This window comes from Sturnus vulgaris, chromosome 5 (genome assembly GCF_052056855.1).
Source record: "Sturnus vulgaris isolate bStuVul1 chromosome 5, bStuVul1.hap1, whole genome shotgun sequence".
In the NCBI taxonomy this organism is placed as follows: Eukaryota; Metazoa; Chordata; class Aves; order Passeriformes; family Sturnidae; genus Sturnus; species Sturnus vulgaris.
In genome coordinates, this window is record NC_142247.1 from 29,455,044 (window position 1) to 29,483,041 (window position 27,998).

General features: G+C 38.7%; 1 protein-coding gene across 9 annotated transcripts in view; it reads right to left on the reverse strand.

Moving 5' to 3' along the window:
- TNRC6B (trinucleotide repeat containing adaptor 6B) overlaps positions 1–27,998 on the reverse strand; it is a 134,410-nt gene that overhangs the window by 24,544 nt on the left and 81,868 nt on the right. For 5 of the 9 annotated variants that reach the window (XM_088165266.1, XM_088165263.1, XM_088165265.1 and 2 more), the window contains 14 exons: positions 25,917–25,938; positions 24,100–24,444; positions 18,464–20,791; positions 16,995–17,153; positions 13,823–14,001; positions 12,546–12,620; positions 11,158–11,203; positions 6,558–6,706; positions 5,188–5,358; positions 2,849–2,974; positions 1,667–1,798; positions 1,056–1,151; positions 653–830; positions 129–263 (listed from right to left, as the gene is read on the reverse strand). In XM_088165266.1, the coding sequence (XP_088021392.1) occupies positions 129–263; positions 653–830; positions 1,056–1,151; positions 1,667–1,798; positions 2,849–2,974; positions 5,188–5,358; positions 6,558–6,706; positions 11,158–11,203; positions 12,546–12,620; positions 13,823–14,001; positions 16,995–17,153; positions 18,464–20,791; positions 24,100–24,444; positions 25,917–25,938 (4,141 nt within the window). The remainder of the gene's footprint in view (positions 1–128; positions 264–652; positions 831–1,055; positions 1,152–1,666; positions 1,799–2,848; positions 2,975–5,187; positions 5,359–6,557; positions 6,707–11,157; positions 11,204–12,545; positions 12,621–13,822; positions 14,002–16,994; positions 17,154–18,463; positions 20,792–24,099; positions 24,445–25,916; positions 25,939–27,998) is intronic. The other 4 variants (XM_088165269.1, XM_014882574.2, XM_088165271.1 and 1 more) reach the window with 4 other exon arrangements.

Here is a 27,998-nt window from a genome sequence, read left to right on the forward strand (position 1 = left end):
AGGAGTACGATATATTAACACAAAAAATATTTAAGGTGCATACTGGCGAGGCAAGACAGTTTCATCTGAACTATTTCACCTCTGGCAAGATGATCCTATGAGGGCATTCCCAAAGCTCCCCTTCTCACCATTTTTGTGCATATTGGCATCTTGTGAAGCCACAGAGGGCAGCCCTTCCATCATAGTCCACTGCTTAAAGCGGGATTCTGTTCCAGCCTCTTTCCCTCCCACCATGCCATAATCCATGCCACTTGAGCCAAAGCCTGTGAAACAAACAAACAAAACTCCATTGTCATCTTCTGTTGTTTTTTTTTTTAAAGCATCTTTTAACAGGGAGTCATTGTAATCATAAGAAAAAGGTGGGAAAAAAAAATCAAAACCAGCAAAGGGTATGTTCAAGGGGCATCTTCTAAATAAGCATGTTAGGTCAGTATGCCACGATGCACTTTCTTCTTAGGTTTGCGTTCTTCTCGTGTAATGAAAAATAATGCAATTTGATTCAAAGTTGACACTTGCCATAACCTTTGCTCTAATGCTTATACATGAATTACTCATTTCTGGACCCAGACATAAGTGACTAAAACACAATTACCATATTAATAATAGGGAAGCTACAGGCAATGCACCAAACCTCCTTCCATAGAGCACTTACCACCTGAACCGTATCCAGGTATCTGCCCTTTGGTCTGTAAATCTGAGAGACCCACATTCAAAGGATTGGGTACCATGCTGTCTAAATGCGGCTTAGGCCCAACAGGGTGGGATGGTGAATGCTTCATGCCAGGCTGCCTCTGCTGCTGCTGCTGGAGGGCACTCACCATACGAGCAATCTGCAAATGAAAGAAAATAAAACGCTTCATCTATGCTATACTGTAACACATTCCAGTAAACAAAGAAACAGTGAATTAGAAGAGATCCAAAAGACCCTGCTCTCCATAAAGTGTACTGTGAAGAGAGTAGATGATGTTACTGAAGCCAGCACCATCTCTACTGCAGACTGCATTTCCCCAGCACTCTTCCTACTTCATATGATTGACAAAAACAGTGTCACACACCTGTTGCTCCTGCTGTTGTCGCACAGCTTGAGATAACTTTCTCTGGCTCTGTAACAGCTGTTGCTGCTGCTGCTGCTGAAGGAGGAGCTGACAAGCCTACAAGATAAGTGGGGGTGGGAAGAGTGAAAATACAGAGCTCATCAAGCAAAATATAATTGCCAGGAGCTATTCACTAGCAAACGCTTTGCTCAGAACCTAGGTAAACTCTCATTCCACTCACTCAAATAAAATGACAATGAATACATTAGAACAATACCACATCCTTCACTTAAATGTTAAATGTTTTTAATTTAACATCGTGTAACAGAATTACTTGTACCTGCTTTATTACTATCACTATGACTACAAGTCTGAAGAAAACTTCACTGAAAATCAAACAACTGCTTTCTATATAAAAAACATAGTTTAGAATCATTACTAACCCACTGTAATCCACAATAATAATTTGGTTTATCTGCTGCCTTCTAGCAGGACTTTACTACCCCATATAGGAAAGTGAGAAGACTTGTACAAAATAATATTAGTAGAACAGAACAGAATTAGGGTAAGTAAAAAAAGAAAACTCAGCAGACAACTTGCAGTCTTGTCTCACAAGATTACTAGGTACTTACTAATTGAAACTGGGGAATCTGTGGAAGCTGGCTCAGCATGGCAATCTGTTGTGGAGAAAGCTGGGGGCCCATATTGAAAAGACCAGGATTCAAGCCACTGTTGGGAAACTGTTTGAGCATGGAGGCCGAAACCTGCATGGAAATCAGTTACATATCCTGAACACACTGTTATGAGGAAAAGATGAATTACTAGTATTTCTATAAAGGAGGAAATATGACACCAACCTTCAATGGTGTTCTGAGAAAGACATTACAGATTTATTAACACATCACATTTAAACATGCATGATCTATAACCTGGGCAGAGTGAATACCTCACTCGATTGACAGTATACAGTATTACATGTGCAGATGCAAAGACACACACAAAGGTTCCTCCCCCAACCAGTCAGGTGCTAGAGACAGCACTAAATTTAAATGCTGATATAGATGCAGCTAGATCAGTAATCACAGTACTGCATTATCACATTAAAAACTACTGTTTGACAAGGGAAAAGAAAGGCATTCAGGCAGTCACTGGAGCAAAGAAACAGTGCCTCACAGGAAGAGTTAATCTCTTTGTACATTGAGTAAGATATAGTAAAAGACAGGAGTAGGTGGAGAAGAATCCCCCCATTTCTCCCTGCGTTATTGGAGAGTTACACAAGTACAATTCAAGAGAATCTCTTGAATTGTTCACCAAGTCCAAAGCAAAAGGTAAACTTGCCCATTTGGAGACCCTGAGGTCTTAAGACTGAGCTCTGCAATGTAAATGTAACACACAGCTCTGTCATCAAACCTCTCTTTTGGGAGGGACAGGAAGCACAGGACAAGACTACTTTAAAAAATTAAGCAACCTGTCACACTTCAGGAACACTTTAAGCTTTCACGTTTATTTGTTCTTTTTAAAATACTTTGCAAAAGCCTATATAAAATACAGGATTTCCAAATCCATTTATGAGGTTTAAAAATACTGGTAGCGAGCATTTAGCATCAACTGTCTTGGAATAAGATAGAATGCTAATGCTTCTGCACTGAGTTTTAAGTACTTTAACTATGAATTTTAATGGTTTTATCTTATTTAACTTTTCCATTCCTTAACATCAAGTTGAGACTAAGATAGGTGTATAAGTAACCTCAATGATGTGCTCTGAAGGCTGTAGCTCTACTTTCACAAGTAATCAGTTGCTATAAATTCCTTACCTGGGGAGAAAGGAATTGGGGAGGCACTTGCGCCCGGATATTGGGGGAAGGATTTAGTGGCTGCACTGGTGTGTGCATGCCTCTCGATTGTGCTGTGCTGTTTCCAAACAAACCATGATTGCCACCCTATAAAATTAAAGCAGTAGTGAGAAGATGAATCTTGCAGGATAATGGATTTCTATGCTAGTAACTACGTATCAGTAACAATGAGCCAAGTTACTGACTTAAACACACTTCCCTTAAAATTACAGATGTTTGGCTAAAATCAGTAATATTTTACCTGGGTTAAAACCACTGTACTACATTTTTAAGATGCAGGTAGTTTCTCCTCTAACACTGAAGGGTCATGCTTATCTACTTACTTCAAAACATGACAAATCAAATGTTTTAATATTTTGCACTTTATGTATTGGGAAATAGAAACTTGGAGTACAAACAACAAACTAAAAACTCCATTCCGTTGGCTTAAAAGTATGGCAAGACTGTGTCAACAAGAATTCTGGTCCCCCTTGGTACTTTTCCTGAGTAGGCTGCTAAGGTATCACTCACAAGGCTATTATTTCCTCTGCAGGCCTTTCATTAACTGAAATTTATATTCTAAAATAGTATTAAAAATTTTCCTTTGCCAGGAAAACTTAAACATTCTGGATTTGGATATTTTCCTTTCCCTTTTCTCCCACTGAATTTGAAGAAAATTTACAAGTGAGAATAAGAATTGTGGTTTTTTCTTTCAGTGATTTATTTTTTAACACATGAATACTTGCTGTTAGAGATTTTTAATGAGAAATATTTACTGATTTATAAGCAACTTCTGCAATACACCGTAATGCATGAAAAAGACCAAAGAAAATTTGTGATTATGTTTCACAATTTCAGCCTCTTGAGCAGACTTTTTTTGGTACCATTTTTCGAAAAAAGTGACAAGAAATGTTATCAACAGTCTCCTAAACTAAGACAGCTGCACTCTCTTGCTTTTAAAAGCTGAAGTTCATACTCCAAAGCATCCTTATGTGCCATGAATTTCTTTTCAGTTTCAAGACCCTTAGAATTCCCCATCTCCTACTGTGTCTATCAGGATGTCTGTGATCCGCAGATACCTGGGGTTTTAAAAAAATGTATTTTCCTCTCCTTAGCCATCATTCCCCATTCTGCCTGTCCATGCCAGCACTGCTGCACCCAATGTAAGTCCATCATTCTTCCAAACTGAGATTGTGCAAGCCTTCACTAAAACTTTTCCTTCCCTTACACACCAGGATTTCATAAGCCCTATTATAATACTGTGCATAATACTCCTACCATTAATACTGTGTATCCTCTGCTATCCTTTTGCTCAAACACAAGTCTCTCCTCCTGCTTCTACACTGGCAGCACTATGGATTGCCTCATTCACCTACATCTTCCTACACTTATCTTATTTTTCAGAAGCAATTCCTAAGCATGCAAAAAGACAGAAAAAAAATCCTCAAAAAACAAGAGGTTTTATTCTAGAAAGAGCTGGCTGGAGTCAACTATACATTGAAATTTTTGAGAGGCCTTGAAACTGCAGTTACACTTTCAGCCTTCTCGATAACTCTACAGAGTTCTGCACACTGAGATCAACAACATGTCTGCAAATTTTGGACTTAATCTGATGTTCAACACTGTGTCACATAGAAACAGAAAGACAACACAAAGAAACACCATCATGTTAGGCATATGACTACATAAGCTAGACCAGCTGCAATAATTAGGTATTATTCTTTCATTTCCTACTATTCCTAAAATATTTTCTTCTAGAATAATGCAAAACATAATTGCCAGAAATTCATCCAAACTGCAGTTAATCTCTTAACTCCTTCCCCACCATTTCCCTGTACACAAAAATATTGCTACTTCAAGAATTTTTAAAGGTTACTAAATCAATCCTTGATTGATTTAAAGAAGGGAGAAGGGAACAGACACAATGCTAACTCACTGCAACTTTTTACAGGCACATTTCTAAATACAAGGTCTTTGAGTGGAGTCTGAAAAAATTCAGTGTTGGGTTTGATGAGGCAAATCAACAGCCTCTGAGTTTTAAGCCAGCAATTAAAATAAAGGGTACCACTAAGTTCACGACTTCTGAAAAACACATCTACCTGCTGCTGCACTGTGATTTAGGAAGAGGCCGACAAAACCAGACAGCATGTTCTCATGCTAGGAACCAAAGTGGACTAATTCTCAATGGCCTGAGACAGCTGAAATTTCCAGTAACAATTTCAATCTACTCAGCAGAAGAACAAATGCAAGCAACCAACTAACCAGGATTAAGCCCAGGTTGCAGCCTTATAATAATGCATCTTATAAGGCGGCCTGCTTACTTGTCTAGCAGCGAAGTTTTGGGGACTGAGCCCTGAGCCGATTGCCCCAAGGCCGACGTTGGATAGTGTGGAACCAGAGGGAGACAGCTTGTAGCTGGGAGAAGGGGAGAAGGGAGAGCAGGGAGCCTCATCCCCAAGGCACCCATCTTGATTGGAGAAAGGCAAAGTCAGCTGAAGCAGCAGTTAGCCAACAGCAGGAGTTGGTTAGTGAAGCAACAGAATGCAAGAGGAGAGAAAGAGGGACGGTGAGTGACTAGGAAGAAGCAAAGTTAATTTGTAATAGCAGTTACATGGACAAAACTTCTGATTCAAACAATCATTTGACAATTAAGATTTTGGTCCAAGGAGATAATCTTAAGTTTTCTTTTTAAAAATACATTTTGAACTTCCATGAAATTAGTTTCTGATAGTGGCTATTACTATTACCACTACAGAAGCAAACAAATCTTGAATGAATTCCTAATGTTAGCACACACCTACCAGCATAATTTGTTAGGAAACGCATTAGCTTTGCTCATGGTATTTATTAATTATGCCACCAGAGGGAGTTGACAAAACTGCTTTTTGGCTTGTTCTATCAAAATGGAGGAGTTAAAAAATTCCTAGACAGTTAACACGCCTTCAGAATTTTTAAACCAAATTTGTTTTATATTTTACATGTGATAAACTGTATCTTAAAAAAAAAAACCCAAAAACCAAAACAGCCCTAGAGCATTCTGAATCTACTGGACACTCTCCAATTCATAATGTGAAGCAATTAATATTTGATAATAACAGTGAAAGCTTCTGTTTAAAATAGGCAAGAATATGAAAGAAACACTACCATAACATACAACAGATGTCACAGAGAAACAGATGTCATACAGAAGCTTACAGTACATGGACATACAGCATAAGGGGTTGTGGAATTTAGAAAGGGTGTTTCTAATAAATGCCAGACACGAAATAAGAAAAAATTCAGAAGACTGTGATTACTTTTACTTTTATTTACTTAGATCGCAACCTTTTTTTTTTTTTTTAACAGTAGATAACTGTAGTAGCCAAAAGAATCATCATGATGAAACCTATAATGAATTTCATTGCTACTGGTACTTTTCCCTTTCAAGAAAAGAGAAAGGAATTTCTGTCTACATCAAAAACAGTCTAACCTAGAATAAAAAGCCTCGCTCTCCCCAATTTAGTTTGTCTATGCACACCTGACACTTGTTTCATACACACATTCATTCTACCAATAGAACTACCCCCCACACCTTTTACTACTGAGCTCATTCAAGGTTATTCATTTTTTAGCACCTGAGGAGAACTAGGATAAAAACTGGGATCTTGAACACAGAGGTTGACATTAATTTATCTAAAGATATTTCTCTCACCTTCTCAAAATAAGGCCCACTATCTGTGGTTCCCATGTCTTTGGAATTAGGTGGACGGAACCCAGATCGATCCTTTCTCATAATGTCATTAAAATCCCCGAGATTCACGGCTCGTTTATCTACCTCAAACTTCTTATCTGGGAGACCACCTGCAAAACAAGAAGAAATTAGTGCAAATAATCACTACCATGTTTTATGACAGCAGGTTCAGAGCCAAAGAAATAATCTCTAAGATCAGGGTATAAATTATGTCTGTCTTATAATGGCGCATAGCTACAGTTGGTATTAAAAGCGTTGAAAAATGAATGTAGGAAGTTCCATTTAACACTGAACATGGCAATTTACTTTATAGAGTTCAATGTGAAATATTTCTCACAATTTATGTACAGATATAAACATACACTTTTAATCTAATTATGTTAATTAATACTTAGTTCTCTATGTCTCCCAAAACCTGAACTGTTATTTTTTAAGACTGAGTATGTAGAAAGACTACTATTAAATTTCTCCATATATTCTGATTAGCCTTTGCTGAGAAATTCTTTGAGATCCTTTTCAAAAATTTGGTCACATGCACACAATTTTGTCAAAATTCTCCTACAGTCACATGAACTTAAGTCTTAAACACAAGACATCAACTGGTATATTGTAACTTCAGACAGACAAGCAATCTCTCTCAGCCTGTACACGATAACACAACCAGTAACACATTCCTCAAACACCCCCTAAGTCTCTTTATTGTTTAGTCAGTAACCTGGTGGAGGTATGAGATGTCAATAACAGAAGACCAAACTGAAACATACACAGTGAACAAGACACGGACTTTTTCTAAAAGCTTTATCAACAGCTGAAGAACTGACTGGAAGAAGTTTTCTACCTTACACACTGAACTGTTGCCAAGTAAGCATTTTTTGGGTCATACGTGGCACCTTTAAGCTATCAGATGCATATTGCTATGTTGAAGTAGATGGAAAACATCTTCATTTTAAAATACAGATGTAATAGAAATAAGTTTTACTGGTATTTTAAAGAATACTGTTTAGTTAGTAGCACAGATGGTCTTTCCAAGAACCGTTTTAAAAACATGTCAGCACAATTAAGAAGAAAATCTGTGACTTTTCCAAAAGAAGTTGGTGATAACCTACCCTACCACTGACAAAACACTAAACCTTTATCAGAGCAGACAGCTTATCACTTTAACACTTTCAAGACAGCCTCCTTGAAAAAACTTCTCAAATCCAGCATCTCTTCTTAATGTCCAATCCCAATCTATTGATATTCACAGCTATTCTACTGCCAAGAAGCTATGAAACTGACCACTAATTGCATGGGTTTTTCTTACCGTACAGCTTTCAAAGCTGATCCAGCTTCATCCTCTCAGATGCCTTTAATATCATTTATCAGGAAACAGTTGACAAATAACTTACCTATCTTAGCTTGTAACTGGAATCATACTGACCTGGATGAGAGCGTGGCTCTCTGATCTCTTTCTTAACATATCCTGAAAGCTACAACTGGCTCTGCAAAAGCAGTCACAAAGTGTCGCCCACAGCTCAGTGCTGTCAATACCTACATCAAACCACTGCACACAATGCCAGCAATGTGCTACTAAAAGGCTCATGAGCTTCAATTCCACACAGGAAGCCCTGGCCATTAGTTGCTTGAAAAGAAACTGAAAGCCAGGCATAGTTGCATCACTGTCTGAAATGAAACTGGGTCAATGCCAACACAAGATGACTAAGCCACAGAAACACCCTTCTGTCTCTCTGGTTATCCTGATGATCCAATCAACTCCTCAGACATTACTGAATGATGCCTTGTAAAATACACAGAGCGTTAAAAGAGCACCTCAGAAGGCTTGAATCACAGATTTGCATGCCACTTAGTGCTGAGGCAGCTGCTTAAACTTCAGTACAAACAAGGCTTCACTAAGAGAGATGATTGCATTCCTTTATCCCATTCACAGAAAATCCTAATGCAACCTTGAAAGGTGTCATGTGAGTCTTGTCTTTTGAACTTGTCAACTAAAGCTATAAATAATGCAGAGGGCTAAAGAATAGCTTTACCTCATACAGTACCAGACAATTGTCAAAATGTGACTTTGAATCACCCTCTAGAGTAGGCAAAAACACTAGTGTATGAATAAATATGAAGCCCCGAATTCTCTACATGCAGAAACTTAGAACAGGTTACACGTTAAACCATCTTAATAAAAAAGACCCTATCAGTTCTTGGATTTTTCCCACTATTAAAGAGTTGGGAAAAACACTGCGAAAAATGCAAAAACAAACAGATGAAGTTCACTCCCTAGTGTGGGAATAAACTTCTATTAAATACATCTCCCCCACCACATGCACAGAGCTTAAAGAAAAAGAAATCCGAGTTCCAAACAAAATTATAATACAATCCTGCACTGGGAGGTAGGAGACACAAACTGCTACTGAGGAAAGTTACTCAAAACATTCGCCAACAAGAGACTCAACATGGTGAAAATACATACACCCAGTGGGGAAACCCAAATGGAGAAAACCATTTGGAACATTTTCTGCTTGACTACAGTAATGTTTTAAATATACTGATTTTATACCTTTACTGTAAATTTACATCATCCAAGCGTTGAGCAAGCACAAGCACTTAGATATTGAGGTGTTTCATCCGAACGCTATAACATAAGTTATAGCTTTGTAACATATTTACAATAGCCAGCTGCATGAATTATATTTGAGTAAATAGAAATTTTGAAATAACTTCTCAGTATTTGGAGGTGATTTGAGAATTCTTTGATCTGCAGAGGTTTTAACTAGTACATTAAAAAACAGACAAAGGTGATTGTAAAAGACAGAAAAAGAAAATAAAAAATATTAAGTGTTTCTGACAAGCTACTTGACTAGCAAACTTTGTATCTCAGAATTTATAGGAGATATTTCAATGGTTAAGTTATATCCTATTTTCAAAGTAGACAAGCTATCCATTAAAGAGATTTGATAGAAGCACATCTGACTCAGATATGTTATTGATCCATCTCTTTTCTGTCTTTGTCAGTACATAAAAGTATTACTCTAGCACTTGAAATAACTCTTCAAACAAGAAGACTGAGACCAATGTAGTAAGAGTTACTGACAGTGCATGACGATCAGAGCCAAAGTGCTCCAAGCATACCAAAGCCAAAGTTTTCTTTGACGTATGTGGTCTCCAAGCACACATTTATCCATAAACTAGGAAAACATCATGCTGGCAGTTATCTGTCAGAAGAACATGGCATGATGTAATCTTGAGTGAACACCAGTTAAAGAACAAGACTACCTCATAAGTAAGTCCAACTTTTAAAGTTTAGAAGTTGACCCGGGCTGGGCAAAACATGTAGCTTTCCACGAACAAATGTCACAACAAGCAGCAACAAGTGCAAAACTGCTAAATACAGAAGTAACAGAAAAGTCTACAAAGATCTGTTGCATTCTCAGTCTTTGAAACAGAATGCAAGCCATAATAAATGGCTCTATCTAAGATCAAGGGATGCCACACTAAAGTAAGTGCAACATATCAGATAAGAGATTCAGCCTTTCTGCACCCTTTCACAGGATATTCTGACCAGCAGTCACCTCCTCAGAAGCTCTCATGGCCTTAGGGTCCTTGAAAGTTCCAAAGGATTCTACAAAGAACTAAGAGAGCTATAATCAACATAATCCAGGCTACCATCCTCTTCATTTGCACATGCTTAAATCTGTCTATTACCAGCAGCATCTGAAGGCAGGTGAGAACTGAACACTCATGAAGATGACTGATCTCCAGTCATCTTCTCTTCTTTAGAGAAGCATAATAAAATCAGAGCCTGAATTCTAGAGAGGATCTGTGAGGCCAAGCTGGAGAGATCAAAAAATTGTTACCTTTCACACAACTGTATTATGCCATATAAATAAACGTTTTTATCATCTCTTACTGAGATCCTTACCTACTTCAGAAGAAGACAGCAATTTTGGGAAACATGAACAACTGAATCGCTATGAAGTGCGACAGAAAGTTAAGAATGCAATGGATTCTAAGCTGAGAGACACTGCATCTGCTTGGATTGTATTAGAATACCAAATCCAGACCTGGTATTAGATGCAAGTAAGTCTTGACTGCCACAGGTCTACTTTTGGTACCACACAGCCCATGATGCTTAAGCTGTCTAGCAGTTGTGGTGCAAATCTAGTTCTACTGATAAGTAATTTTTAATAGCCTGAGGCATGGAACTACAGGAAGCTGCAGTAAATGGGATGTCCTACTGGGAGGAGGAAAAACAGTACTCTTCCACCAAATGAAAAAGATTTTTACTTTCTTGAAACAGTAACAATGAATAAAAACTTAAAAGATTAAAACAGTCCTAAAAGATGTCTCTGTCCCAAGTTATAGCTCTGCTCTGTACATGTATACATCCCAATCTTGCACAGCAAGAGTCAAAGCTTACAGACAAGACAGAGGATGCTTTTTACTCTACCCTTATATTATAAGGAGTGCTAAAACTAAGGATCAAAGCCTTCCAGAGTACAGCATGTCATCCTCATAAAAATACTACACGTGATCTCACTTTTCAAATGCATTGAAATTAAAATATACGCACCTACAGACAAGTCCATCTTACTGCCTGGAATGTCGTCAGTTTGACTCTGGGGGAGGAAAAAAAAAAACACAATTCAGTTCTAACTTCTATTCAATGCTGAGAAATATTTCAGAAAGGTGGAATGCAGGAAGAACATTCTTGTGCTAATGAAAACTGAACACAAGGGTTTCTGATATCCACCCTGGACACACCTTGCCTCAATCCCCCTAACGCTGTGTGTGGCAAGTTTACCCATATGAAACCAGACACACAAATGCAGCAACAGAGAAAGATGGACACAGAGCCACTCTATAAATGAACCTCTGGCCTCTTGTTCCAGTGGTCGAGTGACAAAACACTGAAAACAGTGGCCAAAACGATAGCTCATCCTCACGACCTGTCATGCCATCAAATCTTGAAATGTGCTGCCATGGGATTCCTCAGTTGGCAGTCTGGGATAGCATGTTCCCACAGCTTTCAGAAGCATCTACTACCTAGCAAGCTGAATTAGAGCTCGGGAGTCAAAAGATATTGCAAACTAATCCTGAGCATGACAGTGTCAGCTTGTGCAGCCTTGGACTTCTCACACAAAATTTGTATTGTTATCTTCTGCTAGCCAGCATTACATAGTATTCCTGCTTCACAGGATGACAACTGGCACAATATTCTGCAAAATATTTTACAAGTTGTTAGAAATGCCTAAAAAAACCCTACATATAATTATTTTTGAAATACCTCCCTACAGCTCTGGGTTTTTCCTCAGTGATGTGATTTTATCTATTCACTTTACCAAACAATCTTAACTTATGGATTCATAATGAGCCCTTTTTTCCTAAAAAAACCCTGCTGTACTTCAAACATAAATTCAGCCAAGACAGACACAGAGCTGTAAATCTCATTTTCTGATAGGTGGCTGAGACTCAGAATGAATACCTTGGATTTATCAAGATGTCTCACACTACAGGCAGGAGCCTCTATCTTGAGTGCTCTAAACAGCGTGTTATGAAAATAAAATTTAAAAAAACCCAAACACAAAGCAACAAAAAACACCCCACATCAAAAACCAACAATCCCCACGCCCCAAAACCAAACAAAGTACGAAAACACACATCCTCCTCCAAAATCTATTACTTGCAAGGAAACTGCAACCTCAGAGCAGGAGCTATCATAAAGTAACTTGAGGAATCCAAGTAGATTTGGGAAAAGTAGCATTACTTTTACTACTATTACGAAGTAGATTAGATTTTTTCTGAGAACTCATTCTGAGCCAGCTATTATAGACATTATAATGAACATTCCAGCATAGCAGATGGAGATAAGTAACTGTGAAACAGTTGATCTTTTAACTTATTTAAAACTTACAGCTTTTTTCACAAAGTTGGACTTTCTTTTAAAAAGAATTTACTTACTAGCAAGCCCATATTTGAAAACTGTTTGGATAAAGGATTCATCCACGAATCACTATTTCCTCCTTTTAATGCGCACTGAAAAAAAGAAGACAAAAATATTTTTAAGATACTTCTTGATTCCTTAAATTCTCCATTACTCTTGAGATGTGGATGTTTAAAATGAAAATTCTGGTATCAGAGAAATTAATCTCCTGAAAAAATTACCTTAAGTATTCACCTATTTGGAAGCATTTACTAAATAGTGTCCCTTGTACAATTGCTCATTGTTAAGGTATTCCAAACTGTTTGAACATTGTCATGTAGAATGTTTGTCACACCTTCAGTTTCATTCTGTAATCTGGAAAGCTTTGTGAACATTGCTTTTTTTTCCTCTGCTACAGTTTAATACATTCTTTATTCCAGTGCATACAGAGGAAGATTTCTTCCCTGCCTTTCTTCCCTTTAGCATAATGTCTCTTGCACAGGCATTATGCTGACCAGGGTCTCTCTTTAGCCTTAGTGTAATTTACAGATCATCGAAAGCAATACTAACACAGTTCAACAGTGAAAAAATTTTCAGTTGTTTTGGTGGTTAAAATAAAAAAGGTCTAAATGAGAAAAAAGTCCCTGAGAAGAATTTCTGCAAAACAGGAATTGTACAACTCCCTACCATATCACAATAGTATTTCCACATCTTAGGAAACTGGTCTGCCCTGCCTTTTGAATCTGCCCTACCTACTTCATGAGAAGCAGACACAGCATAGTCCTTCTAATATTCATACTGTAACAAGTTGTACTGTACTAAAAAACTTCAATGCAAACAAACCTTAGAAAGAAATTTACTCAGGACTACAGCCAAGCTCCTGTTTGAGGCCAAATGACAACAACAAACAACATAAGTCAGACATAAATCCAGTTGTTAGAAATAAGAAGTTCATGTGCCAAAGGTACTGTAGAATCCAAACTTCAGTAGGCTATGCAAGAACAACAGGAGCAGCCTAACAGGAAGATGTGTCAGCAGGAGAAGAGAAATAGCCTTGGGATACTTATTTTCATTTAGTAATGGCTGTGCAGCTTACAAACCAGAAGAATTTGACACCTACTGGAAGATTTATTAGTCATAACAGGTGTAATATATTAACGCAAATCCAAAAACCTCACATTTTTTTACGCTGTTTCAGAGGCACCTTTCTGTAACTCTGCAAAACCTTCTTAAAAAATAACTACATAATGCTCTAACGTATCAGTCAGACTGTTTTCAGACTACCCAGTAGTAATGAATCATTCAAGCATTTTACCTTCATTTGTGTTTTCTTTCCTCCTTGTCCCCAGCTTGTTGAGTTGTGGGAGGAACTGCTTCCCTGAGAGCCTGCTGTGTTCCAGACTCCTCCCTCCTCCTCCTCTTCCCAGCTGGAATGACGTGTTCCTGTCACTGGCCCATCACTCTCTCCCCAGCCATCTTGCATAGATTTAGAACCTTTAGTAAAAGAAAAAAAACAAGCTCAAAAGCAGTCTACAACACCATGCAGCTGGTGATGTGACACTGCAACATTAGCTGAAATCATCAGAATCCCAAAGGAACTTAAAAAAAAAAAAAAAATCAAAAAAAAAAAATCAAAAATGTGCCTTGCTCTAACAGCTGTAAAAACTTGTGCACGAACCCCAAAACCCAAGAGATTTGGTGGCATGTTCGCATGTCATGTTTTGCAACTATTTTAAAGAAATGTCAAACCTTTAAAGATATAATAGCAATAGGGACCTCTTATACAGATACAGCCGCATTTAAAAGGCAACCTATTACTTCCAAGTGCAAACGAAAGCCTTCAAAGCACACTCAAAAAACCAGGGGTGCTGAAGACTCTGGTTCAGGTGGCTTATCAGTTATTTCCTCTCTCATTACAAAACCTAAATACTCCCCTTGTCCGACATTCTTCCACAAAATGACAGAAACAAACAACATTCAGGAATAACAACTAAGTAGAATCTGAAAGCAAGGACCTAACACTGTCCTCTGGTACAAACAACATCAAAAGCAGTTTAATAAAAAACCAAAAAACTGAAACCAACAGAAAACAAAACATAAAATCCCCAAAACAAAAACAAGAAACCCCAAACCAAACAAAAAAAACCCCTCCTCTACTACAAACTCTATTCCTAACAATGTTACTAAGGAGACTTACTAGCAGGGCTGTTTAAGTACATCAGAAAGCTACAACTCCTTCACTGTATCAGTTCAGATTTTTCCCTGTTGGCTCCTTGCTGTTACTCTCTAGCACTGTCATGCAACTTGGAATTCTAACCTTTACTGACAGGCCATCAGGAGCCCAAGTCCTCATTCTGTCCACTATCCAAATTTCTTCCTGGTCTAACTCTTCATTCTGCACATTTATTCCTGTATTTATTTAGTATTTATCTACTTTAAAATAGATTTCCACCATCATCATTATCTCCTTTGTAGTAACAAATTTTTTAATTGTCTGGGGTTTGAGTGAGGAAATCAGGAATAAAGACATTAAGACACATAGCAGAAAGTCTGAATATAAGAAAAGCCAGGAGTTCCAACTAATCTACCATGGGGATCTCTACCCTGCCCATAATGAAAATAAGTACAGCAGCATTTTATGGTGGTTTAAGAGGTAACTTAAAACGCATCATAAATAAACCCTCAGATACTTCAGTTGAGACACCTTTTTAAAGTCTGTTCAATTGGGGACTAAAACTGAGGGCTGCTTATGAAACATAGGCAAAAAATCTACCTCTTGGCCCTTTAATCGGGCTACTTACACAGAAAAGGTTACATTAAAGTATTATGACTGCAGAGTAAAGAACACAATCTGGAAATGTTATACTAGGTAGCCCCTGCAGTTTTAATTTATTTCTGGTGACAGTGCTTAAATATACACTATGATACTACATGACCAGATTATTTTTCTGCACTGACAGATCTCTAGGACTCTTGAACATTAACCTGGACAGTGATGTAAAGATGACATGTCTGTATGACACCAGCTTAATTTTTTGCATTTGTTGAGAAAGGAGGTATCAAGAGCTATAGAACACAAATTAAATTTTCAAGATTAAAAAAAATATATATTACAGAAAACTGAATTTGTTCCTATTTCTACCAGAATATTTTTATGCAATGCTGACAGAAGTATGTAAATCTATCCTAAACAGGTGGATACTGATCTATGCTTCCTTCTTTGGCTCCAAACTGATTTTTTTCCTTTTTTGATCACAACTAGTCTGTATCCTGACCCTAGATTTTGCTCTAGAGCTGGGGACAGCTCACATGCAGAACAGCATGAGTAGGTTGCAGTTCTTTGATTATGGCACACATACAGACCAGTCATGGTAAGTGAGTGACCACGTATAGTATTAAGCACTAATCAATCAAATCAAGAATTTTCAACGGATCAGTTTCAAAAAGTTCTTCTTTTGGTCATATTTAGGTATCTTTTTATAGATAAAAAATCAGCTTAGCATCCTAAAATGCCAAGTGTATGTGGCAGGCATGGGAAGCCTCTCATCCACAAAAGCCTGCTATAAATGATAACTAAGCAAGCAATGATTTTTTGTTTCAGAAATGGCCAAATTATTTAATTGGGGTGGGATGAAGGGAGAATGACCCAACAGCAAACTATCTACACAGCACTTCATTTCAAACAATTGCATGTTGCAAAAGCAACTTCTGGGCTGGAAACAGTTTTACAGTGGGCACCACCAAGTTAAGTTCAGTAACAATTGTGTATCATCAGTAGTTCCTACAGGAAACTTCACATCCAAATGTTACTGACTTTGGCAATAACATTGCTTTTGTTTGTTGCTTTTTCCTTAAAAAAGAGCGAAATAAAAATTATACAAGCAACTTACATCATCAAGCATAATATCCACAAAAACTCTTAATATAGTGAAATTTTAACTTTGAAGTAAATTTTCAAAATATTTCAATATCTTATTCCTGAAAGACACTGCAGTAGGCATTTAGGTTCTACTACAAAGTGCAGTTCTTAAGAGTTAGAATTTTTCTCACTTAAACAATTAAAAAATCCATTCAAAGCCAAGTTGCATTACCAAACCATAGATAACAATGGCTTCCACAGCGAAATTTGCCAGTACTGTGCATGCCTTTTCCTGATACCATCAGAAAAAGTGACCTATCATTTAACAAGGAGTCAGAAAGAGAAAGCTAGAAAAAGACACATTTCCTTACTGTGTTTCAGAGCTTCCCAAATCAGAGCCGCTCATTTAATTGCTTAGTTAGGAAATAATTTTTTACTACCTTAAAAAACAAAGTTTCAGTCATTTACAAACACTTGATATTCATCCATCAAAATCCTATAAAAACATTCAACACTGTTTTTAGGCCTCAGAGATAACAATTCCTCCGCAGGTGACCTATGTCAAAAGGCCAAACACAAAACACCTCCAAGGCAATTGCAAAGAAACTGGTATCTGGCCTATACTCACTAGATTTCATGGCATTCGGGGCGTTGGAAGGTGCATTCCCCCAGCCTGTAGTCGATGCTCCTGTATCATCTACTTCACCCCACCCGGGACTGGTTTCATTTGGCTCACCCCAGGCGGACGTACCATTGTCTGGAGCAGGTGGAGTGCTTTTGCTCCAGACTGCACAAAGGAGAAAGAGGTTTCATTACAGACCATTTAGACAATGAACTGTTTACTGCAGTGCAGAACCACGTCATTAATCTACTGCTTCCTTCTTCTTGTTCTGGTTCTCAGTAGCGTGGGTGCAACAGAATTGACAATCATTCACAACAAATTTAGAGAGGGCACTGACCTCCAGGGATGAAAAGGAAGAGAATGCTATGATGAGTAACATTTTTCTCCCAGGTTAAATGTGAACCCCACATCTAATACTGTCCTCTTATCTGAACTTTTGTGACTAATTACAAGCGTCTAACTTAGGGGTTTTATAGACTGAATAAAGGTCATATTTGCAGTACGTATTAAACCAAGATAGCATTCCTTAAAGTATCCTTGAGTCAGAGGAAAAGATTACATAACAGTAATTTCTTAATACCTTTCCAGGCTATGAAACTTGTTCTTGTCCTTATTCCAAAGAAGAAAGTACTTGTCCAAGTATTCTTTATCATAAAGCAAAGCCAAACTTGACTAAAAAACTGTCACAGACGTACTAATTTCAAGTGTTAACTGAATGTTTCAGAGCAAAAGATTTTTGACTAAAAACAATATTTTCTGCCCATTTCCCTAATGACTAAATATAAAAAATACTTTTAAGTATCAAAAATGCTATTTAGTCCAGAAAAAGGAAAGCTCAGGGAAGACCTTACTGCTCTCCACAACTATGTGAAAGCAGGCTATAGCCACGCTGAGGGCAGTCTCTTTTCCCAAGTAACAAGAAATAGGACAAGAGGAAATGGCCTCAAGTTGCACTAGGGCAGGTTTCAAATGGATATTAGGAAAATCTTTTCACCAAAAGGACTGTCAAGCACTGGAACAGGCTGCCCAGGGAAGTGGTTGAGTCACCATCCCTGGAGGTATTTAAAAGACCTGAAGATTTTGCACTGAGGAACGTGGTTTAGTCATGGACTAAGCTGTGTTTGGCTTATTAAGTTTATGGCTGGACTCAGTCTTAAAAGTTTTTGATTCTGTAATTCAACCTGTTCTTCAGTGCTCAAATTGAATATGCAGATTTGTCACCTAATAAACATTTTCTTTTCCTGTCAAGGTGACCAGTATTCAGATGATCCCAGTTACTGAAGCACAACAAGCAGAGGATTGACAGATTCAAATTTTAAAGACAGTTTAAATACAGAACCAAATATTCAAGTAAGAATTTGGTTTTCTTTATAGAATACAACTATCAGGAACTGGCAGCTACAAGTATCTCTCCTAGGCATTAAGGTTACAAGGCATACATCGGAGCTTGCTGAAGAAAGGAACAAGACAATTACCTGATGCTTGTGATTTGCTAGTCATTGGAGTAGGCAGGCTCTGCTCCCGTGGTGCCTGTCCTCCTTGTGAGTTCTTGTCCCACAGATTCACATTCTTGTAGTTATAACTGCTAGGATCTCCCCATGCTGAAGTGCCATCATCAATATCCATTTTTCGACTGATTGACTGTGGAGAAGGTTCTTCCCAGCCACTAGGCTCCTCCTCTTTGGGGGCAGCTGGCTGTGGCCCATTGTTCCAGTTTGAGTTTGGAGGCCGCCCATTACTTGGAGTCTGGGGTGGTGGACCCCAGGAACCAGAAGACTCCTGCTGTTGCTGCTGGTGCTGTTGCTGCTGCTTGTTCCAGGAGTTGGGCTGTCGACCCGTCTCATTCCATGTTGAAGTTCTTTTACAATCGTCCCATCCACCCTTTGAAGCAGAGCTTGTATTTGCACCATTACCCCAAGTTCCAATCTCATTTTGCCCACCTTCACCCCAACCAGACACTGGCTTGTTTCCTGCACTTTCCCAGTTACTGTTTTTTGTTTGGTCAACTTCCTCTCCCCAACCGTTCTTTCCAGAAGACCATCCTTGATTAGTTTGCCGTCCACCCCACCCCTGATCCTTACTAGAGCTGTCGTTCCAAGAGGAAGATGATTTTTCTTCTTGCCTTCCTCCTCCCCAGTTAGAAGAATTGGAGTTCTTATAGTCATTCCATCCTCCAGTATTTTTGGGGTCCTTCCACTCCGTTGGGGTCGAGAGCTCACCCCATCCAGACTTGTTTTGATTGCTTTGGCTGGGTACATCGCCCCAGCCCCCTGAGTTCTTTGTCTGTGTGGCAGAGCTCTCCCACCCCTCAGTTCCTTTATCAGACTTCCCCTCGGGCCGTGGCATCTCTTCAATATCCCATACGGTATCTTGCTTAATTTGAGTCTGGCCCCAGCCGGTGTTTGAAAGCACTCGGGGGTCCAAGTCAGTCCTGCTCAGCAAAGTCTGCAGGACTGCCTGGCAATCAGGATGCGTAGGCCTGTATGATCGGCGTCCAGAATTGTGACTGTCACTACTTCCTGCTTTGTGGTTGCTTCCAGTGCTTTGACCTCCAACCTCACTTCCCGCAGAGCTGGAAGATCTTCCCCAACAGGGAGCCTGGGAATTGCCTTGGTTTTCAGGAAGGGGGTGGCCTTTTTGATTGTCCCATGCTCCAGTGCTAGAATTTGGTTGGTTTGGACCACTCCACTCTCCAATCTTCAGTTCATCAGACCCAGACAGCTGTTTCCATTCTCCCTGAGAGACCCCAGATGTTAATTTGTTCCCTTCACCCCATTTGCTTTCGTTTGCATGCTGAGGGCCAAAGTTCCAAGACCCACCACCCGTAGACCGGTTATTGTTATCCCAAGAATCACTTCTTGACCCATTAGGTTTTTGAACAGATGCTCCTTTCCAGGAGTCCTCTCTATCCTTTCCATTGTTCCCATGGTTTCCAGAATTGCTCTGCCCAGAGACTGTGTCAGTTCCAGAAGACCCCCTAGCTGTACCCCAAGATCCAACACTCCCAGTCTTTCTTTCTCCAGTGCTTTGAGAAGGGGTGTCAGTGCTCCTGGAAGGGTTCCCCAAGCCCATTTCAAAGGGCATTCCCTTATTCTCCATAGGGTTTGGTGAACTTAAGTTCAAGGAGTTAGTGTTTCCGTTTTTTGGTCCATCAGTGTTATGAATTTGAGCCTGTTCTCTGCCAGAGACAAAGTTAACACCCGCATTTTCCATCTTTGACTGCTGTTCCCTAGAGGTCTGACCTACTGTGCTAATCTGTGCATTGGAGCTACCACTATCAGATTCCAGAGTTCCTTTCCTAGAATTGCCCTCTTGAACCAGTGCTGGCCAAGCAGATGGGTTGCTATTTGGGTTAAAGTTGCTGAAACCAGAACCAGGACTGATTCTGTCTTGTCCACTCAAGTTCCTCCAATTACCCAGTCCATTGTTACTCTCGGCAGCAGGGTTGGAAGATTGAACAGATTTAGCCTTGGGATCAGATTTCCAGGCCCCAAGATTACATTCGTTTCCAGCGCTTCCAGACTGGCACTGGCTTCCTTTTCCTTTGTTACTAGTGGTGCTTCCTGGCAGAGCGTTCTTCTCCAAGCCAGGGTTCGAGGCACTGTTGTTATCGGTGGTGTTTTCGGAAGAAGACTCAGCATCTTTGCTGGCAATACAAGGCCACTCTTCCATGTCAGACCCGTCTACAATCACCTTGTCCCAGATGTGAGTTGGGTTGGCGTTGGTGCCGCTGTTGGAGGAGGCTCCAGGACCCCAAGTGGAATTTGCATAATTTGAAGCAGCAGCACCTCCAATTGCTGAATCTGAAAGAAAAAACAAAACAAAAAACCCAAAAAGGTCATTAGTAAACCGTATTATTTACAAACATAGAACATCAGATTTCTGACATCAGTTATCCCCCTTTTTTTGCAGAGCATAAACTCCATAGTAACAGCTGCAACAGTATTCGTAAGTTAATATATACTGTTACTACCAGTACTGGCTCATAGGACAGCTTCCATGAAAATAAATCAAACAGCTTAAAAAACTGGGTGAGTAACTGCTCTCACAGCCTCAATTCCTGTGTCATATATTCCAAAGTAAAGATCACAATTTCTGGTTGCTAGCACTTTCAATGGAAGATAAGATCAGCTTTCAGTGCCCGTCTGAGGCTTTCAGTTCATTAGCTTAAACAGTGAACATCCAATGAATGCCTTCCATATCCTCCTTCACTGAGGTCACCAATGAGGATCCAGACTCAACAGCAAGGTTAGAACTCCCTTGTAAACTCTGAATATTGGACAGTAGTTTGTCCTCAACCACTAAATCTCACCCACCAAGATCCAAAAGATCAAGCAGTTCCCAAGTACTTTCTGTTCCTTCTGTTGCTTTAACCTTAAATGAAAACTGAACAATAGCAAGGAAGTATGACTCCACTGATATTTTTATCCGTCTATCTTTTTAGCACAGAGTAACCCTTTTTTCCCCCTCCAATTAAAAAACTTTCTGATTAGACTGATCACAGGAAGAGCTTAAGGAGGACAGACAAAGACAAGCTCAAAAGACTGCAAGGTGGCAAGATTTTGAACTTAGAAATAGTTCAGCCAATGAATGATGCATAGGCAGCCCTGAACTTAGCAAGATCTTCAAATCAGTGACTTTAACGGAACATTTAATTTCTGTGAAGACATTCTAAAAGTATTAAGACAGGGGTGCTTGCTCACATATAGCATGCTAAGACACAATTTAATGGATTGTTTTATGAAACCAGCCTTTCCTTGCTGTATTTGACAGCGACAATAATCACATCTATTGAAAGACTTTTACCAATACGCTTTAAACCTTTTAGTCCAAAACTGTCTGAATTACCATTGGTATTCGAAGAATTGCATAGAACACCCATCATCTCAGTCCCCTGCATTGGCATGAGACAACAATATACTTGGTGTCATCTTTCAGGGCACTAGTTTTGCCAGAAGGATTTCAATCCTGGTAGAAAAACGTCCATGTGAAGAAGGATTATGTGTTGACTTTTAGTATTAAATCCTCACCAATACCACCTACGGCCATTTGGTTAATATAAGAACGTGAGCAAGTAGATAAACTACATCATCTCCCCACTTTTGTGTTCTTTCATGCGGCATGAATTTAACCACAGTATTAGTACTTATATGCTTGACCAAACTGGGCCAAAACTGAAGTTCAGTTTGTCAACAGCCAGATCTGAGGTGGGATAAATGATGTAAGAGGCAGACAACAACACTGCACTTCCACAAGCACTTGGACAGAGCACCTAAGGAGTTCCAGTCTCTCTCTTGTTCACCTGCTCATTCCCACTCCTCTAGCACACCTACTCTCACATGCTAGCATGTATATTCTCACTGATGTTCAGTTAGGTGAATGGGTAAAAGCCATCCAGATTGAAATCGGCTTTAAAAACAAACCTGATTTAATTTTAATACAAGTCAGATCCCCAGCCCAGTTAACTCGTTATGGTGCAGAAAAATGGATGGGATGAGGCAGGTCTCAAAGACTAGTACCTTTCCTGGCACTCCTGACTTACATGAGGATAATGACACTAACCACTGGCTAATACAGCCATGTAACCTCTTACTTATTAAGGAGCCATTAAATGAAGTGTAAAAACATGAGAATTCGTAATACCAAATTTCAGTCTCAGAAAAACAAATACTAAATGTCAAATAATTACATACAACTTAAGGAGCCTCTCAAAATACTTCAAAATGGTCCTCATATAGTATATCCAACAGCAAAAAAATGTTACTCAGGAGAAGTTTTGAAAACTTTTAGAATGCTTTGCCACCACAAATTTTCCTTAGTCAGTCTACTACAATAACTGTGAAGGCATACCAGTGCTAGGATTTTATATAGGAACCATAGACTCTAGGGCATGTTTTGTTTCAGGTGTTTTATCAAAAGTTATCTCCAAGACATCTGTTTTGAAACTGGTAAGTTAAAGTTTTGTCATTGTACATTGACACCCACTTTCTCCTTCATTATACAGCAATTATGAAAGACAAGATAAATACTCTGTCAAACAGGGATTTGCTACAAATGAATTCAAGTAGTGAAACCACAAAACAAATAGAATTATTAATTTTCCTAGAATCCTATTTGTTAAGGACAGCCATCCCACCTAGCTCACTTGATTCTGTACAAGTCACCTCTGTTTTTAATTCCAAACCACAGAGAATTTTAAAAAGTTTGATTTCCACAATGGTAAAAAAAAATCATCATCCCATTGATCTGGCATGATTTTCAAAGAAAACTCAGACATACTGGTATTGTTATTTGCTTCTTTTTTGACTTTCAAGTATTTAATTTATTCTTTTTTAAACATCCTTATTGTTAGAATTAAAGCTGTCCTTGACTTTTTAGGTCACCTAAGTCTTTCTTTAGAAGGCAGGTATTTTGAGCATAATTTTGTTTGTTCTACTATTATAATTAAAGAAGTATTACAGCTCCTGCAACTCACGAAGGTCTAAAAAATTCAGGAGCAGCTATAACTTTCCCATTCCCACAAAACAACCCCAAAACCAATTTATCTTCTGGAACACAAAATGAATGGAAAAGTAAAAACAGAATAGCCACCATTTGTAAAAAACAGCTTATCCACGTACAAAAAATAAGATTACTACCAAAATAAAGAGTGAGGAGCAATAGGTCGCCTTTCTGTTTCATCCAGACAAGACGTGGCAGACACCTGCCCTTTGCAGACTGGGCATCTACACGTCTGTTTTACAAGATGAGACAAAAATGTGACAAGACAGGAAATTCATGTCAAAGAAACCTGAAGAGCCATTAGGAACTACTCAGTGACAACCATAAAGTGCTGTTTATTTATGCCTTGTGTTCACCTTGCTGCAGAGCATTTCAGCAACCAATTAAAACTACTCAAAATATACTTGAAAAAAATTAAACCTCTTTTTCCATCGAGTAAAAAATTATATCCATTGCTGCAAACAGAAATCTATACACTGAAACAGCAGAAACTCCCCAAAAGCGACCTGAGTTTTGTGGTTTAATGACAGCCTTAATGTACAATTTCAGCCATGCCTTTTCTGCCACGCACCAAAGCGCTCATTTAACAACATTTCTTATCATCACTTGCCTGTTGCAGTCCCACTGTCGCTCTGCAGCAGTGCTCCTGTCACTGGTTGTGCGTTGTTTGGGTTTGCTCCTGGTGCTGCTGGGGAGGGAGGCCCTGCTCCACCCCCAAGGAGCATGCAGGATGGCGGAGGAGGCTGCCCACGTTTCAGTAACACTTTGTGGTCCTGCTGGCAACGGAATCGCGGCGGCACCTCCCGAGGCATGTAGCGGGCGGCGCTTGGCGGTTGTCCGTTCGGCACTGCCACCCTTTTGGCATTGTTGCCACCATTGACTGGTGGCGATGGAGAGTTGCCAATTGGGCTGGCAGCCACTGGTTGGCTTAAACTTGGTTTCGTCACTTCGGGCACTGAAAAACAGGAAGGATGAAAATCAGAAGTTTTTCCATTTAAACCTGCGTTAGCTACAAGAACTCACTGTGACTCTTGGCTTTTGTTATTTAATCTCTGAAATACTGTGCAGCTTCCACCTTCTCAACAACCAAAAACAATTTAAAGAAGCAGGAATAAGCAGTAGCAGCAGACCTTTTGCTTTCATGTGCAACTCTGCAGTCTAGGATTAAACTCTGTGCTCATCAATTTTGCTCTAAACCCAAAATTCCTTGCAAATGTAAAGTTGGCAAAGAATATACCCTAGACAGTGAGCAATTTTAAAATATGAGCAAATATAATTGGCTCCACCTTCCTGATCTTGAACTAGTTTTTGGATTATAATGCATCATCATCCAATGAGAAATCTGAAATCAGAAACCAAGTTTTCACCTGTTTACTAGGCTACACAGCAGCTGCCTAAACAAACAAAAAGATGGGAAATAACCTGCCTCCTTTTGGATTTGGAGTTAACAAATCTGAGTTTTCTGTGCTGCTCTTAAGAAAGGCAGTAACAGCTGACTCTCACCCGAAAGACAGTCCTACAAAGAGCAACTGTGTTTGGCTCACTTAAGGTTTCCCTGCTGGTCACCAGGTGCCCCTATAAGCAAGACAATCTGCTCCTGAGGACCATTATACACTGGAGAAGAAAACCACAAATCCTTGAGGAGCTAACACCATCACAAAATTTGCTTAAGAGACTCTAGACAAACTAATCATAATCAGTAAAACTTTTATTCTTACAAATGTGTGATCAACACAAGTAGGTCTCTCTTTGGCAACATGAATGCATTAATTCTCAACATTTTATTTTTATAAGGGTTTTCCAATTTTTTAGATAGGCTTCATTGCCCAAACCCCAAAAAGGTACTGTTAGCCATAAAATCAAGTCACTATTTTATTACTTTTCTTTCACTAATGGCAATTTCCCCACAAAATTTATCAGAAACTGATACACAAAATAAGATTAAATGTATTTTTCCAACAACTAAGTTATTTAGTTCAACTTTCAAGATGCTCACTCATCAGTCCTGTCTTCTCTACTGGACTTTTGTGTGCCTGAATCTAAGTTTCCAAACTCAAGTAATTTTTATTCATTTTGGTACCTCACAATGAGCAAGCAGGATTTTTGCTGTCTTTCATTCCCTTTACAGAAGTGGTTTCAGTCTTGGCTTTTTGTCTAAAACGGTTGTAAAACAGAGAACTGAGCATATCAGCTAACCTATCTTATCCACAATCCTCATTCTTTCTTCAAGTATTTCAATGCTGACAACACATCTGCAGAACAGTTGTAGCTTCTCCATTTTAATCACCTCAACTTACTTCTTCTGAATACTCATATTCAGTATTTCATCTTTACTCATAAGTCCCCTTCCTTTTATAACAGTTTTCATAAAGATTTGAATCATGGCTCAAGTCAATAAAAGTACTCCTTAGGATCAAAGACTCTTACCTTTGGTTTTTTGATCTGTGACCTGCAAATTAAGAACAAGAATGTAAATACAGTTTTAAGCAGCGCAAAACAAACACTGAACATGTGCTAAATCACAATCTTAACCTATTAGCACAAGATCAGAATTTTTTGTTGAATGAAAACAATCGATGAACTGCAAGTCTAAATAATATTCCTAGTTATATATACACATAAATATACAAGGTTTTCAAAGTACTACAACTCCTGTAATAATGCTGCCTGATGCAGAAGTCCCTGGCAGAAACAATCATACTTCACTCATGATTTTAAGTACTCAATCCTCCTCCTCATCCCAAACATGGGCTTCCAAATCACAAATAAACATGTGTTATAGCACTACAGCTCTCTCAGATTTCGGAGGTGAAGTATTTCACTTAAAGTGTAACACAGCCTTCCTTCTGTGAGAGTATCCTTACAGTGAACTGTTGGGGCCTGAAGTAACCACAGCAGTCTGTCTCTTTGCCATCTTCCCATTTCACCTTTCCCAGAACATCTCTTCTAAAGAGAAGTAATTTTAAACCTTACTGGATTCATTTCCACACTTACAAAAACTACCAGCAACACCTAAAAAGTAAATCTACTGAATGCAACAAGAAGTCAATGACTGAAATGAGCATTCACACTGGCCAACATACTCAATATGGGTTTTGCTGTATCCTACATTGTTTCAGCATAACAGATTTCAAACTAAAGTAGCGACAAGCACATCTCTGGTATATTCTCTGGAATCATGTGTATTGTACCATTTTTTGAACCTGCCCATCATGAGTTCCACTATAGAATAATGAAAAAAACTGTAAAGATCATCATGTGTCAGGTTCTATGACACCTATACTTAAATGAAATTGCTGAACTAGTCCATATTTCTGGAAAGCACACAGCAACAGTATAGAATAATGAAAGCACAAGTAAAAAGCAGTTTATTGTTGAAACTAACCAAACCAGAACTCCTTTGTATGGTAAAGAATAAAAAGACAAACTGCACTAAATTGCTATGGCATCATTCACTTCGGAAAGATGAAAAGATGAAAACTGCAATATGCAAAGTGGAACATTGACTAAAATACAAAATCTTAAGCATTGTAACCTCACAGATATATACTACCCAAAGCCTCAAGGACAATAAAAATTTATGTACCAAAATCATGTCAGTACCAAGCCAGACATTAATTTTCAACTTCACTTATGAAAAATCCCATACCCATCAAATACATCATCTTCTGTAACAGTTAAAAATTCTGCTACACACTTAACTGACCCTGACGCTTGACTGAAGGAAAAGGGGAAAAAATACTAATTATTACAATCTGGTAATGCTGATAGGTTTACTGTAGTCAACAGTATACACATTTAGTAAATTAGTAACTTGTCTACTTGGATAAAAAAAATTTCATTGAATCCTTGAAAAATTCTACATGATAAACACAAGCTACTTTAGAGAGAAAAAAAACAACCAAAAAACCTTCTGCCTATAATGTCCCTCTCCTAGTCAAAATGATCTGGTTTTGTGATAATTTTCATCTAAAACTCAAAAGCTGAAATAAATATGACAATGTCTCAGATTTACTCAGCAACCTATGAGCATCAGTAGAGCAGGAGCAGCTACAGTGAACGGGAAGGTTGAATAAATCTCAGCCTACTGACAAGCTACCAAAACAGCCCCCTGGACACCAATTACATATATTTAAGCTGTCAGCTTGCTTGCCTCTCTTTAAGTGATTTTTTTTTTAAATTTAATTTTTAAGGTTTCAGGTGAACCAGACAGAACAATTGTTTCATGTTAAACAAACTTAGTTTGAAAATGGTACCCTGAAATCATTGCTGCTTATTTGGTGAATACCTCCAGAGTCACTAAGAATGAACACACACATTTACATTTCATCCATTTGGCTGCCTGCTTTGCTATTCTTAGCTATCTCCAAGTATTACTGTGAAGTTTGGCCTCTAGGAGATTAAATTACTTAAGTCTTTAGCCCTCCTGAGAGTGTGGCAGAATATGTACTGAACAACTTTGTAGGTGAGAGACCACACAGGAAAGCTGGCAAATCTCTTTTGTATTCA